Here is a 14,587-nt window from a genome sequence, read left to right on the forward strand (position 1 = left end):
TTCCGTATAAATCTACATTTATCCCATTTCTCAAAAGTTAATACTGGATTTTACAAAGTACCAATTGAGTGAGGACTGTGGTTGGTAACAACACACCGCACATCAGATTATCCGTGACAAAAACAAAACACCCCTTTGGTAGGAGAATGGAACGGTCCGGCGCGGCGTAGAACCACGCCCGTTAGGGAGCGCTCGCGTCGGGCCGCCATGTCTTTTATTTTTAATTTATTTAGTTTTTTTTAAGTACGTGTTTGACCCCGGGGCGTGAAGTATCTCACACCAGTCGCTCGTGTCCGTTAATGTGCAAATCAAGCGAAGCGACGCCGCCGGCAACTTAAAGCTAAATCACAGCGTTACATTCGAGTAGTGTCGACAACATTACATTATGGCTTTTTTTATTTTGCTTTTTTTTTTAAATACTAAACAAGATCAATGTTTGTTTTTCTCACTCTTTGTCGCTCCAGGGTCGGTTAAAGGTGAACGCTACGTGCACGGCTGCGGCCTCGGGAATCCTTTCCTCTTTTCAAAGGCTTTCTTTTTTTTTTTTTCTTTTGTAAAGGACGAGGTGGAACGTTCCGGGTCCAGAGAATCAAAACTCAGGTTCCGTGTTTTTCCTCCAGCCGCGCACCGGTCCATCAGCTGGACCTTCCGGGTCGACGCTGATCGGCTCTGAATCCCCAGGAGTGGAATTTTTACCACCTGGACCCGGACCCCCCCACACCCCCCCGCTTCTGTTTAAAAGCGGAAGCGTGGCATCGGACGCCGTCCCTCGCTCCCTCCCGACGTCGACAAAGACTAGAACCGAGCGGAACTCCTCTGCAAACGCCGGCTCGGGGGTTTGGTCTCGGGGGGGGGGGGGGGGGCGCGTCCGGAGGGGACGTCCGGCGAGGACGCGCGCGCACGTGAGGTCACTTGGGAAGACGTGTGCTTCAGAAAGGAGCTTCCCGAGCCGCCGCCGCCCGTTTGGGGGTCCTCCTGGCCGGACCGCCTGCTTCCTGGAGGTACGTCTGGATGCATAGTATGGCCCTGAGTGGCAGCCTGGATGGCGGCCTCGCACTTTGAAGGCAGGGTTCTCTCCTGGGAACGCGCCGCTTTTCTCAAATCTTTTTTTTTCCTTTCCATTTTTTCAGCTGATATTTCACAAATATTCGACTGAACATCCTGACCTCATCTCCCGATTCCAACGAATAGTTAGGAAATAATTGCTGACACAGACTCCCTTCGGCCGATGGGTTGGCGGGCGCCCCCGAGGTGACTTTCAGACATGTTTTCATCTTGTGAAATATATTATTCCAAGGATAAATAATTGCGTCTCCCTGAAACCCGCTCGGCGGTAACAGGGTTTGGACGATTCTGCAGAAAAAGGCCCAAGCGTAGCCAGGGAAACCAAGTGACCGCAAAACCACAGGATGTGAAACTCCCTCGAGGGGCGAGCGAGCCTCGGATGACTTGGGGAAATAAAAGCGATAAACGGAAGCGTCATAGTGAATCTAGCAACGATCGCGCCGCCGATCAACGTGAGAGGAACAGAGACAAAGTGGAAAGATACAAGTCATGAAATAACATTTTTCCTCCAAAAAGTACAACATTTGAACACCGCCTAGAGAGGGGAACAAACGTACAATACCACTTTTTTTTTTTTGGTGATGAAATCACGGTCAGCACAATCACAAAACAACCGGTGGATTGCATCGGTTCGGGGGCGGGACCGGCGGAGGAAGGTGAGGCAGTGAACACAGAAAGAAACAAACAGAACAATCCGACGCTGGTGAGTGGAAGCAGCAGAAGCCCAGCCCCAACATTTGGTATCAAGTACTTCAACCCCAAAAGAAAAAAAAACAGAGACAATCAACAGAATAAATCCGGACACGACTGGTGTGCAAAATGGCCGATACTTCACCCCTCCACCTCCCTGTTGGGGGGTCGCTGGGCGGCCGTGTCCGATTGGCCGACTGTACAGGGAGTGGGCGGAGCGTGCACTACCTGTGCACGGGGAGGTGCGGCCCGCCGGCGGGGGCGCTGTGGGGGCGCAGCTCCAGCTGGGCGAGCAGCGAGAAGTGGTCGGAGGGGATGTGCGGGTGGGGGCAGCCCGTGATGCTGTTGTCGCTCAGCCAGCGGGCGTCCAGGGGCCCCAGGAGCCCCAGCACGCTCAGCTGGGTCCGAGAGAAGAAGATGTAGTCGATCACACCCTGCACCGGACATGGAAAACAACAACAGCAATGATAAATATAGCTGCGGGCAGCCGCACACCTGGTCCAGTTTAGTCGTGTTAGGTAGGTATTACAGTTTTCTGAGGTTCCAAGGCTCCAGAATCTGCGCTCCGTGATCATATGCGGGGACGTTTGGAGCGGACCGAGGGCCTCTCTCCTGCCGCCGATTCTTTCTCCGATCGCTCTGCCTTTGCGGGGACGGGGGCCGCGCCCGGCTCGGGTTGGGAGGGGAGAGAGCGGAGGAAGCGCCGCTACTGGCGCTGCTGACGCACCGGCACTCCTGCTGTACGGTTGGCTGTTTGCGTCACATGGTTGTTTCTCTGCTCGGTACGATTGGTTGTTTGTGTCACGCGTTTGAGGGGACGTATTTACGGAGGTTTACGTATTCATGTTTACGAAGGTAATCAGGCTTACAAATTTGAATGGTGGCTTCTTTCCCTGGATTACATTTTTCAATCGGTTACAATTCCATGAAATACAAAAAACATTGGCGTGTGACCAATCACAATTTCACGGGTTCTATTTTTCGGAGGCGTTCACGCGTCGCTCGTTCCCGCGGTCGAGTGGACTCGCTGCGGTGACGAGCTGCTATAGATTCGTGTCTTTTTGTGCTTCTGCATGAATGTGGTAATGTAATGGAACCAAGGGGAGAAAATACCAACCAAACAGATCCACAGACATCTACCAGCTGAGAAGGGTCATCAACACACACAGACGCCGAGTTTGTAATCTCTAACCACGACAGAGCGACGGCGTCTACACCGCACGCTGGACACCACAACCACAACCTGCACACTTATGGTGAACAGCGCGATGACGTCACCGAGCGTCTTACTCTCAGTCTTCCTTCTCTGACGTTGGCGTATTGGTGACGCACGAGCGTCACGACACGTTTGCAACATCCCGGTTCTCACCAGACATAAACCGTGCTCGTAGATTTTGCCGTTGTTCTGTTCAAGATAGTTTCAGCCTGAAAAATTTAGGGGAAAATAATCCAACAATAACAATGGGGGGGGGGTCCAGCCCCTATTAGTGTAATTATTATAATAACAAACACAACAATGTGCAGGGGCCCTGCACATAGAAGACTTCCTCCTGGTCAATAACGTGAAATCCACCAAGTGCTGCCAAATACAGAAAAGCTGACACCACGTCCTTCAGTGGCCACGGTCTGAGCATTTCCCTTCATTTTCTTGCAGCGCGCCCCCAGGACACCAAACCGATGTGGCGGCTTTCGCCAACACGTTGAAAAACCTTTGGAAACCCTTTGTCATCGGTTCGCCTCCTTATTTGACACTTCGTCCTGATAGGAACGTCCCGCATTGTGACATCACAGCTATGAGAGAAAATAAGGAAACGCATGACAGGTTCCCTTTTGATAATTATTTTTGATAACTTTGAACAATGAGAGTCCAATGAATCTCACACGGCTGGTTTGTTTGACATTGGACAAATGGCCGAGGAGGAGATATCAAAAGTTTGTTTTTCAGAAAATTCTAAATGGCAGATGATCTCAGAAGTCAGTGGTTCCGCTGGCAAAGTTGTATCTCATGAGTATGATAACTAGACAGTTCCTGGTGTAACCCTAAGTGTGCTGGCGTGTGCGGCTGTTCGTGTGTACCGGTATGTATCTGCGGGGCTACATGTTTCCATCACAACTTGAATTCCTTTCCGCATTCTATTCTTTTCTATACTGGCACACAAAGTGGACTTTTCGTAAACCGCTGGCCGAAACGTTCCACAACCTTATAGCGCGCCTGTCGGGATCGAACCGGTCTTTTTTTTTTTTTTATCTATTTTGCCTCTATATACCTCGAACACCAGGGGAAGAGTAGCGCAGCAAATGCCGGCTATAATACAGTAATAATAAGGTGTGCAATAATAGCACGTTGACGACGGGAATTTATGATGCAAGCTGTATGACTGAAGGTTGTGTCGGTCAGTCCTTGGTCCTGAGGGACGGCCTTTTAAAAAACTACCACTGTTCCTCGATCTTGCAGTGAGGACATAAAATAAGGAGACGGTTCCTCAAAAAGTTCTAGGAACTGTGACAACAAGAAGTCAAGAAATTCCTGCAGGAGTTCCAATTCCTTTTCCTTTTCCTTTTCGGGGTGCTGCGAAACGCAGCGCGAGCTACAGTTTTCAGAGTTTCCATTGAACACAGCATCGGCTCCTGCTGTCTCCCATTTTGAACAAGCTTAAATATATGGAACGCTACACGGAGCAACCCCTACGCTGTCTGCAACGGAAAGTCGCTGGAAGCGAATCGCCCAGAGACGACGCTCGATGTTGATCAAACTTGAACCACAAGATGTCTCAACTCAACCATGTCTGTGCGTACTGCGGTTGCCGTGTTTCTACGATGCTTTAATCGAAAAAATGCCACGAATATAAATAATCGTAAAAATCTGAGTAAAAACAATAGGGTTGGAGCCCTAATAACACTAGGGCGGGGCATTGGGCAGTATCTCGCAATTTGATTCGCTTTCATTACAAAGGGTCACTATTCAATTCCATATGGATTTAATCCGACGCACTGTAGATTGAACTGGTTCACGATACAATTTTATATTAACATTTCAAACACGATGAGATTTGCTGCCAACTTCTGAGTTCACCATCTGACGTGCATTACAAAATATTTCACAACAAATGCAGTCTAATCCAAAAATGTAATATTTCAATGTGTCTGTGACTAAAGTGGTATTTCATTTAGGAGGAAAATTGTTGTATAACTTCTAGACAAGGTACTGATATCATAATTTAAAGAGATCCTAAACGGGACTATGCTGGAATATAAATATATAATATACAATTAATGTTACTATAGTGAAGTCGTAGGTGTAGCTGGTGTAGGGCATCAGACTTCATACAGATATACTGTATATTCATTCTATTTTTATTTCTATGTATGAGTCCTTCTACCTTGAAGTCGTAGGTGTAGTTGGTGTAGGGCATCAGACTGCTGTCGTAGGCGCTCTTCAGGTGGAAGTTGTGTGTGATGCTTCCGTCCGACGAGCCGTTCTTCCCGTTGCAGCTGAAGTTGGTCAGACACTCGTTGTAGCGCAGCTCCTTGAAGTCCTTGTGGTTCTCGGCCACGCCGCCGCTGCTCAGGTACTCCACCACGCCTGGACACAGGGAGAACCGCCGCGCTCAAACAGGGCTTCCTGTTTCGGGAACTCACTTCCTGTTGAGTGTAAGTTACATAAGTACGCGGACGCTTTGAACTACGTCGAGTTGAGCTTGGGCGTTGCGCTCTGAAAGGTGTCGCCTGGAAAGTCTTAATGTGACACTCACGCAACAACAATAGGAAGCTGCCAGAGAGCCTCCCAGATCTGATATCATTCATAGATGTTTTCATTTTGGTCCCATGTTTAAAAAACATCTCTTCCGCTCATCAAGGCAGATGCAGGTCTCTGACAAGAGATGGTTTGTTTACTCACATTTATTTTTAGAATCTCCCCATCTCTCCCCCTCCAACTTGTGGATTATTGTGGTCGTTATTGGACGTACCAGATCAGAGTTGTCCTCTACTGCTCCCTGGTGGAGTCTGCTCGTTTACCTCCACAGGAATGTAGGAACGTTTGCTTCGTACAACTTGCAAAGGGTTTGTTTCGCCATCATTTCTGAGCGCTGCCTGTGCAACGTTTGGAATCGCGTGTGTGTCTGTGCTCCCACCGGAGTCGGGCAGGGAGTTGAGGTCGGCGCACAGCACGATGGGGATGGGCGAGGGGCTGGCGGCGGGCGGCGCGGGCGCCACGGAGCTGGCGGCGCGCTCGGCGATGCTCTTCAGCTCCGACAGGAACATCATGGTCTGGATCAGCTTGACGTCGCAGAACTCCGGGTCCCAGTGCATGTGGGCGTTGGCCACCAAGACCAGCTGCCGCTCAGCAGGGGGCTTCAGCCCTGGAGCGGGTAAGCAATATGACACAAAGTGGAAAAATAAATGTTATATATACATATAAAATATATATAAATGTAATATAAATATGATATAAATATAATAAATAAGTATTTATTACATAATAAATATACTAAATCAAAAACAATAAAAGTAAATATGAATTGTACGAAATAATATATTAAAAAGTGTCAAACAATTTTAATTTAAAATATTATTTAAAAAATAAATGTTATATATATATATATATATATATATATATATATATATATACACACACACACACACACACACATACATACACTTTATATATATATCACATAAACAAACAAACAAATTTATACACACATATATATGTGAAACAAAAAATATTAAATATAATACAATTAATTATAAATATAACAATTTTCTTTATACTGTGGCCCCTCTGGAATTTCTGTGATGAGCCATGGGGGCCGCAGACCCTAGTTTGGGACCCTAGTTTGCATTTCAGTGATATTGATTCTATATGATCAATGATACTGATTGAAAGACTCTTGTCACGTTGAAGGCCTCACGCGGCCAAATAAAGCGTTTAGTGCACAGACAGTGTTTACTGCCGTCTAGCGGTGGATGTCTATATTACACTGCAAACAGGCGGCTTCATGAACACGGAGCCTTCCGGCGGCAGGACCCAGGCGACCACTCTTGGGAGTCGCACTTTCTACTAGTCCCAAAATATAGTGGAAGACTCCAAGTGCTTGAAGATCCAGATTTGATTTTCCATTTTGTTTTCTTTACAGCGTTTGCATTCCAACTAAACTCCAAATCTGTTCAAAGTGCAGCTCACTGAGGAAAAGAGTTGCTTCTCAAAAGCTTTGTATTCAGTTTGATCGCTTGTATCAGGTGGGTTCCCTCCGTCATTTATAGAGTCTTTGCCGGACCTTGTCTTATCTAATTTCCCTGTTTACTTCTTTTCGTTAGGTCTATACTTAAGCCTGAAAAACATTTTGTAAAAAGCACTTCTTTGTGAAGAAAGTTCATTATAATATTGTTGTATAAAACCCAGAGGTTAAGCCTTCCATGTGGTTAAAATTCTCATTAGTGGAATAAATAACGACAATTATAACTAATATTAGAATATAAATTGGGAAATGTAAATAGTCTCTGACCCTCAGAGAACAGCTCCTTGTTGACCTCCAGCAGAACGGCCACTCCGATGTTGTCCTTGGTCATCACTCGGTTCAGCATCACCTCTGACCCCTCGGAGTTGGCCATGGCAACCTGGTTGAACTCCACCGTGTGTTTCTGCACCAGAGAAAACCTAAGCACACAAAACAGCCAGAACACAATGTTCACATCAGTCCCAGTCTAGATTCTACATCAAGCAGCTGGAAAAGGGAACTATTTCTAGAAATGTTCTTGTAACATCTGTGAGGCAATATTGATTGACAGTTATTGAAACTGTTTATTAATAGTGGTAATAATAAAAATAATAATCATAAAAAATCAAAAAAAAAAATATTGCTGCAGAAAGAAAGATATGGGGTCCTGTTTAGACATGTTAGGTATGTATTACAGTTTTCCGGGTTCTCTGAAACGCAGCACAAATGTACAAGTTTACATCTAACGCCGCATGGGCTCCTCCGGTGTGTCGTCCGAACAAGCGTCACTACTACAGGAAGCAACCAGGTCTACACAGCGCAGCTCTCCCAACGTGAACCAGCACCAAGAGACGAAGCCTGGACTTATATAACGTGGTTCATGATGTCACAAAGCTCCGCTCCACAAACTCATCAGGATACGCGTCAGGGACTTCAACTTCCGCTCAATTTGCAACGGTTTTTCACTAATTCCTGCTGCAAATGGAGATGGATGTGGATAAAACTTGCACCACAAGATGTCTGAAACGCCCCGGCACCAACGAGACCTCAACCATGTCCGTGGGTTCGGCGGTCGTCGTGTTCCATGATTCGTTTGTGACACTTTTAGGCTGAAGAATGCCAAGAAGATACGTATGGATGGACTGACTTGTGTGTCTTGAAGAACACCGCGCAGCCGTCCACGTGCTTCCTCTCCTGCTCCGACACCAGTTTGGCTCTGGACTTGGGGCAGAAGTATCCGTCGTAGCCACGCTCCTTCAGTGTCTCCAGGAAGAGGGCGTAGTACTGCTCCGTCTCCACCTCCTGGAGTGGGCAGCAAACAGCAGTTTGGACTCGAGTACTCTTGAAATTGGAATGCAAAAACTGCTAATTTCCTTATTTAAAGTAAAAACACACATGTGAATATATGTGTAAGCATGAAGTTACGTGAATATATATCCTGATATAAATATAAGTAAATATGTGTAATCATATACATTTCTTAATTTGCACACACAGCACTCAACATGAACAGTTGCTCATGACGTTTGGTTGCCCTGTTGCCAACCACTTTTGAACCATGCTAAAAAGATAAGCACGCTATACATCGGTGTGTTTACAGGCACTTGAATAAGCCGACCACAATGTGGTTAAGGCGATACTTCAAACTTCATGTAAACACCTTACCCGGATTATATTCATCGAGTTCAGCTCCAGTTCGGCGCAAGCACGACCCGATGAACAGACACCGCGTTTCTCCTCCATCGTTCCATTTCCAACACCTGAACCCGGATCCGCACCGCGCATGCAACACCCAGGGATTCCGCCGCGGATAATTGACCCAGAGTTGTTTGGGCAGATAAACAACGGTCACCATGGCAACCGCCGGTAAACACGCGCACTTCTAGTGGAAAAAGTGAGAGCGTGTTTATGTTGAGCTAAATATAGAGATATTTGGACGGACCCAAGAACCCAAACGGGGACATGTTCAAGAGAGGGTCCGGGAAGATGGAAGGCGGGTGTTTTTCCCGGATGATAGTCAAGTACTTCCTGTCAATAAGTGTTTTTCAGTGATCGCATTATTCCAAACACATGGAAACACCTTAAACGCACTTGCATGTCAACGCACCAACTTGTCTGTTTGGAAACTGAAATGAGTTGTCCTGGGGCATTTCCTCACTCCAAAATGTCTGTTTCCAGAGCAGAATACTTTCCACATTGAAGGTGAACATGTTGACACACCCCACCTGCAGGCTGATGATGTCGGCGTCCCAGCTGGTGATCTCCTCCATGATCCCCTTCTTCCTGTAGCTCCAGCTCAGCGCCCAGGACGGACAGTAGCCGTAGAGCTGCCGCGTGGCGTACTTATCACACAGCACGTTGTAGCACATGACGCTGAAGGAGGCTGGGCGGGGGTGGGGGGGGGTGGTGGTTAGTTGTTTCTATACATTTTTTTTCTAGTTTTCTATTTTATTGAATTTCTTTTTCTAGTTTTGCGTTTTATAATTCAAACCCAAACCAGTTGTGAGCTGCAGATGGTCCAGTACCTGTTGGAACCACCTGGTCTCGCTCCTTCAGGGTGACCCAGGGTCTCTGCGGGAGCTGCTCCGGGTGCACTGAGAACAAATACAGAAAACAGGAAAAAACTGTGACCGGATCCGTACGAACAAACTGGACTGAGACTGAAAGGACAGCTCCCCAATCATGATTGTTCCATCAGTGGGAGTCGATCCGAGTGATTTGCATCAAAATCTTATCAAACTGATCGTGACCATGTTTTCTCAAAAAACTGGATCCGTTTGAACGATTCACTCAGGTTGACTCTCAACCATCGAAAAATTGGGTTTTACGTTAAAAAACACCAGAGTTTACAGATTTTCCAGGGTGTCTGCAGGTACCCGAGCATTAAATCTGAGATTTTATATATATTTTTAACCTGTGCTGTCAGCAGGCTTGGCATTGGACACAGGGTATTTGTATGCCAAGTGGAGTTCTCAATCTCAACCTGCAATGCCACTCTTAATGAATCATCAAGAACTGCTGCAATGACTGTGTTGTGGACGAGCTGGGGGATGACCCACAGCTGAGACAAACGCAGCTTTTTTGTTACACATGATCGCCACCGAGCGCCCTCTTCTGAGAATGACCTTCCCATGTTTTAACCGATCAACAACTACTCATCATTACTTCTCCAAGAGAGGAGAATCACCACGGGTGAGAAAGACAAACATAGAGACAAACAACAACATTTACGTGGAAAAACATAAACATAGCAACAAATAACATTTACATGGAAAAACATAAAATAAGCAACAAACAACAACATGTACATGGAAACACATAAACATATAAACAAACAACAACATGTACATGGAAAACAAACATAGAAACAAACAACATGTACATGGAAAAACATAAACATAGAAAAAAACAACATGTACATGGAAAAACAAACAGAGACAAACAACAACATGTACATGCAAAAACAAACATAGAAACAAACAACAACATGTACATGGAAAAACAAACAGAGACAAACAACAACATGTACATGGAAAAACAAACATAGAAACAAACAACATGTACATGGAAAAACAAACAGAGACAAACAACAACATGTACATGGAAAAACAAACATAGAAACAAACAACATGTACATGGAAAAACAAACATAGAAACAAACAACAACATGTACATGGAAAAACATAAACATAGAAATAAACAACAACATGGAAATGGAAAAACATAAACATAGAAACATCAGACGACAACATGTATTTGACAAAATGCAATTAATTAAGCCAACGAAAACTGGAACAGAAATTACGGCGCGTGGCCACTTCCTGTCATAGCTCTGGCAGCAAAGGAGAGAAAAGGGACAAAATATCGATACTGGAATATTACAGTATTGCTTACTTACTTACTTCCTCTTCCCATGTTATCAGCCCACTCGTGCCAAATATCCATATTTTATCACAACATGCTGCCGCTCTTCACTAGTGGTGTAAGGAAACGTGGATGATCCGTGTTCCGTATGAGTCGCCCCCCACCGTTAAGCGCATGTGAACCGCCGATGAATTGCAATAAACTAACCATCATAGTGAAGTACAGGTTTATTGCCGCTGTTACTTCTAAAAATCATAATTCTACAAATGTCGATGAACAGCTGCGGTGAAAAGAAGGGACAAGACGGATGCTGTGTGTGTTGCTCTGAAGCAGTGATTGCTTTACGGCCCGTGGCGCTGTGTTGCTGCTACATAACGTCACCGCTATGCGTCTGCACGTCGGCCATATTGGAACGCTCAAGAGCCGCTAGTAAACAAATACCATGTGTACTGAGAGATGCAGACTGTAACTCGTTTCATTCTGAAGCGATTTTCATGAAATTTTGGTTTGTTATAAATGTGAGAAGTTGAACATGGTCCTGGTATCTTATTGGAATAATAGTAATTTAGTTACGGGGGGCGGATCTAATACTATTTTTTCACTCGCTACTGTGTTTAAAGGAAAAGGAATCATGCTGCCTCATATTGCACTTTAATGCACTTTATTGCAATTTAATTATTAATTTACAGTCTTGAATAGTTTATATATTTTAAGATTTTATTTAAACATTGGACATCTTTGCACATTTTTTCATCTCAGTTGTCAAATGATGTGAAACTGACACCACAATGCAGTGAATAAATACATCATTCATGCTTTTTACCTTTTTTGGGGTATTTATTCTACTTCAGTTACAGATATCGTGATGTATCGTAGATGAATTGTCTTGCAATGTATCCAGTATCACTGTATGGTGAGACGATCATTATCACGGACCATGTATCACGATGTGCCTGTGATGAGCCCACCTGTGTGTGTATGTGTGTGTGTGTGTGTACGTGTGTGCGTGTGCGTGCGTGTGTGTGTGTGTGTGTGTACGTGTGTGTGTGTGTGTGTACGTGTGTGTGTGTGTGTGTGTGTGTGTGTGTGTGTGTGTGTGAACGCTAGTGTAGTGAATACTGACAGACTGCGTGAATGGGACTGTGAACAGTGATGCGATGTATATAGTATATATAGTGTATATAGTGTAAATAGTATAAATATATATAGTGTATATAGTGTGTATAGTATATATATAGTGTATGTAGTATATCAAGTGTATATAGTATATAAAGTATATATAGTGTATATAGTTTATATAGAGTACATAGTTTAGATAGTATATATGTATAGTGTATATAGTATATATAGTGTATATAGTGTGTAAAGTTTATATAGTGTATATAGTATATACGTATAGTATATATAGTGTATATAGTGTGTAAAGTTTATATAGTGTATATAGTATATACGTATAGTATATATAGTGTATAAAGTTTTCTATAGTGTATATAGTATATATAGTATATATAGTGTATATAGTATAGTATATATAGTGTATAAAGTTTCTATAGTGTATATAGTATATAAAAGGTGATGAGATGCTTGGTATTGTACACAGTGTACAACACAGACTGGTCAGAGCTGGTCCTAAGACTGAACGCTGGTTAAACAGGTAGGTCGTTAAGTGAGTAGTACCTGTACACGGGACTTGTCCCCATTAGTTCTGGTGTATGAGGTGAGGACTATATCGCAGCCCCTCCGAGCAGCGGCAAAAGGGCCTCGCAGCCACCACTGCCACAGCCGTATAAACACTCCATGACCTGGGGAAAGCTCCGGGAGCAGTGCACACAGGCACAAGACGCAGCCGCAAGCGCAGAGCCTGGGCCCCCGGCGCCAGGCAAGAGCCACACAGTTAATACTTTAAAGACCCTTTCAAGAGGGAAATCATTTATGAGAGGCAGGGTTCGGTAAGTAAGGTGATAAGCATCAGGTTCAGCGGTTATGTTGAAATAAAGACCTTATAAATTAAAATCTTGAGACTTGATTTAATGACTTTAAAGGTTAGAACTGATTTTTTATTTTCTTATTTTAAGACTTTCTCAGGATGTGCAGACACCCTGCTAGAGACCAGCTGTACTCTGGGGGGCGTACCTGCAAGGTTGTCCAGCATGTAGTTGAGCAGCTTTCTTGTCCCGTCGGGCTCCTGGTAAAGGTTCAGGATGTCTTGCGACAGAGGGTTTCCTGCAAATACACACAAAACAGAAATTTGAAAGAGGAGATTTCATAAAACTAATTATCATCAATAACGATCCGTGAATATGTGGAAAAAGGAACCTTTCAGTCCCAGCGTCTGCAGCTGGAACAGCCTCCCGAGCTCGTACGGGAGAACACGCAGAAGATTGTTGTTCAGGAGCAGCTCCCTGCGAACAAGGAGACGGGGGGTCAGAATGAGTACTTTTTAATAATATCCAGTGTAGTTTTCACTTTAAAACCTCTTTATGGCTTTGGCTCAATTCAAGACCAATTTGGTTTGGTTAGAAATACACAAAAGGATCCTTTATGCATTGAGTATGTGCTCTGTTACACTTTTATAATCCATCAGATCTAACAATTGAATCACCTTAGAAATAAACTGTCATACTTTTTAATACAACATAAGTTCTTCAACAGATTGTTAAGGGACCTGCAGATACCGTCTTGGAGTTTAAAAAACGTACTTCCCTTTGTTAAAGCTATATTCTCCGCCTAAATTTCTCAGGTTTAAGTTAAGAAATCCTACTTAACAGTTTTAAATATATACTTTTAGTCAATAGTTATAATATAGTCAATTCAAAACTTTTTTTAGATATAGTTTTCACAAATTAAAGCAGTTTTTTAAGCGGATCCAAAGACTCCAATCGATCCAGTGATTTGATAAGATTAAAAGCCCGAAACAGAATGGAAAAAGTAAAATCTATTCAGTAAAACATGGTTTATATTGTATTAAAAACGATTGGATTTTCAAGGCATTGTTCTCTTCAGACTGATCCTTTCCACCCGGACGTTGTGGTGCTGACCGGAGGGACACCAGGTTGCCCAGCTCGGCCGGCAGGCTGCGCAGCTTGTTGGACGACAGGTTCAGGTAGACGAGGCGTGGCAGCTTGGCGATGTCCGGGGGGAGGCGGCTCAGGTTGTTGTCGCTGATGTGCAGCGCCGTCAGGTGCGTGAGCGTCCACAGCGAGCTGCTCAGGCTGCGCACGCGCCCTGCGGACACCAGGGGGCGCTCTTTGAGGACAGGCTCCGATTCAAAACACTGCGCCGGAGCTTTATGGACGTACAAAGTTAGATCCCTTCGCTGATTTCTTTGATAAATCGTTTGATAACTCATCTTTGTTTACATTAGTCTCACAAGTATTTTTAACATGTTTTTCAATAAAAGTTGTATCACATTTTATTTAAACAAGTTGGATATCACCATAGTACATCCATGGCGCCGCGTTGGCTACAGCAGGTTGCTCGTAGGAAGTGATGCACCTTCCTGTTTCAAGAAGCTTACTTCCTGTTTCTAGCCTCCTACCTCCTGTTTGAAGTCTCTTACTTCCTGTTTCCAGTCTCTTACTTCCTGTTTCCAGTCTCTTACTTCCTGTTTCTAGTCTCTTATTTCCTGTTTCCAGCCTCTTACTTCCTGATTCCAGTCTCATACTTCCTGTTTCTAGCCTCCTACTTCCTGTTTCTGGTCTCTTACTACATTTCTAGTGCAGTCTTATGTTGGCTGCAGAAAATATCAC

General features: G+C 44.4%; 1 protein-coding gene across 1 annotated transcript in view; it reads right to left on the minus strand.

Moving 5' to 3' along the window:
- Positions 1-14,587, minus strand: part of cnot6l (CCR4-NOT transcription complex, subunit 6-like) — a 17,615-nt gene continuing 3,028 nt past the window's right edge. Inside the window, exons 3-12 of the mRNA XM_080003935.1 lie at positions 13,877-14,063; positions 13,155-13,240; positions 12,972-13,061; positions 9,500-9,568; positions 9,200-9,357; positions 8,122-8,276; positions 7,263-7,414; positions 5,889-6,116; positions 5,136-5,338; positions 1-2,189 (exon numbers count right to left, since the gene is read on the minus strand). Coding sequence (XP_079860061.1) covers positions 1,980-2,189; positions 5,136-5,338; positions 5,889-6,116; positions 7,263-7,414; positions 8,122-8,276; positions 9,200-9,357; positions 9,500-9,568; positions 12,972-13,061; positions 13,155-13,240; positions 13,877-14,063 — 1,538 coding nt within the window. The 3' untranslated portion in view covers positions 1-1,979. The remainder of the gene's footprint in view (positions 2,190-5,135; positions 5,339-5,888; positions 6,117-7,262; positions 7,415-8,121; positions 8,277-9,199; positions 9,358-9,499; positions 9,569-12,971; positions 13,062-13,154; positions 13,241-13,876; positions 14,064-14,587) is intronic.

Source organism: Zeus faber (assembly GCF_960531495.2).
Source record: "Zeus faber genome assembly, chromosome: 7".
In the NCBI taxonomy this organism is placed as follows: Eukaryota; Metazoa; Chordata; class Actinopteri; order Zeiformes; family Zeidae; genus Zeus; species Zeus faber.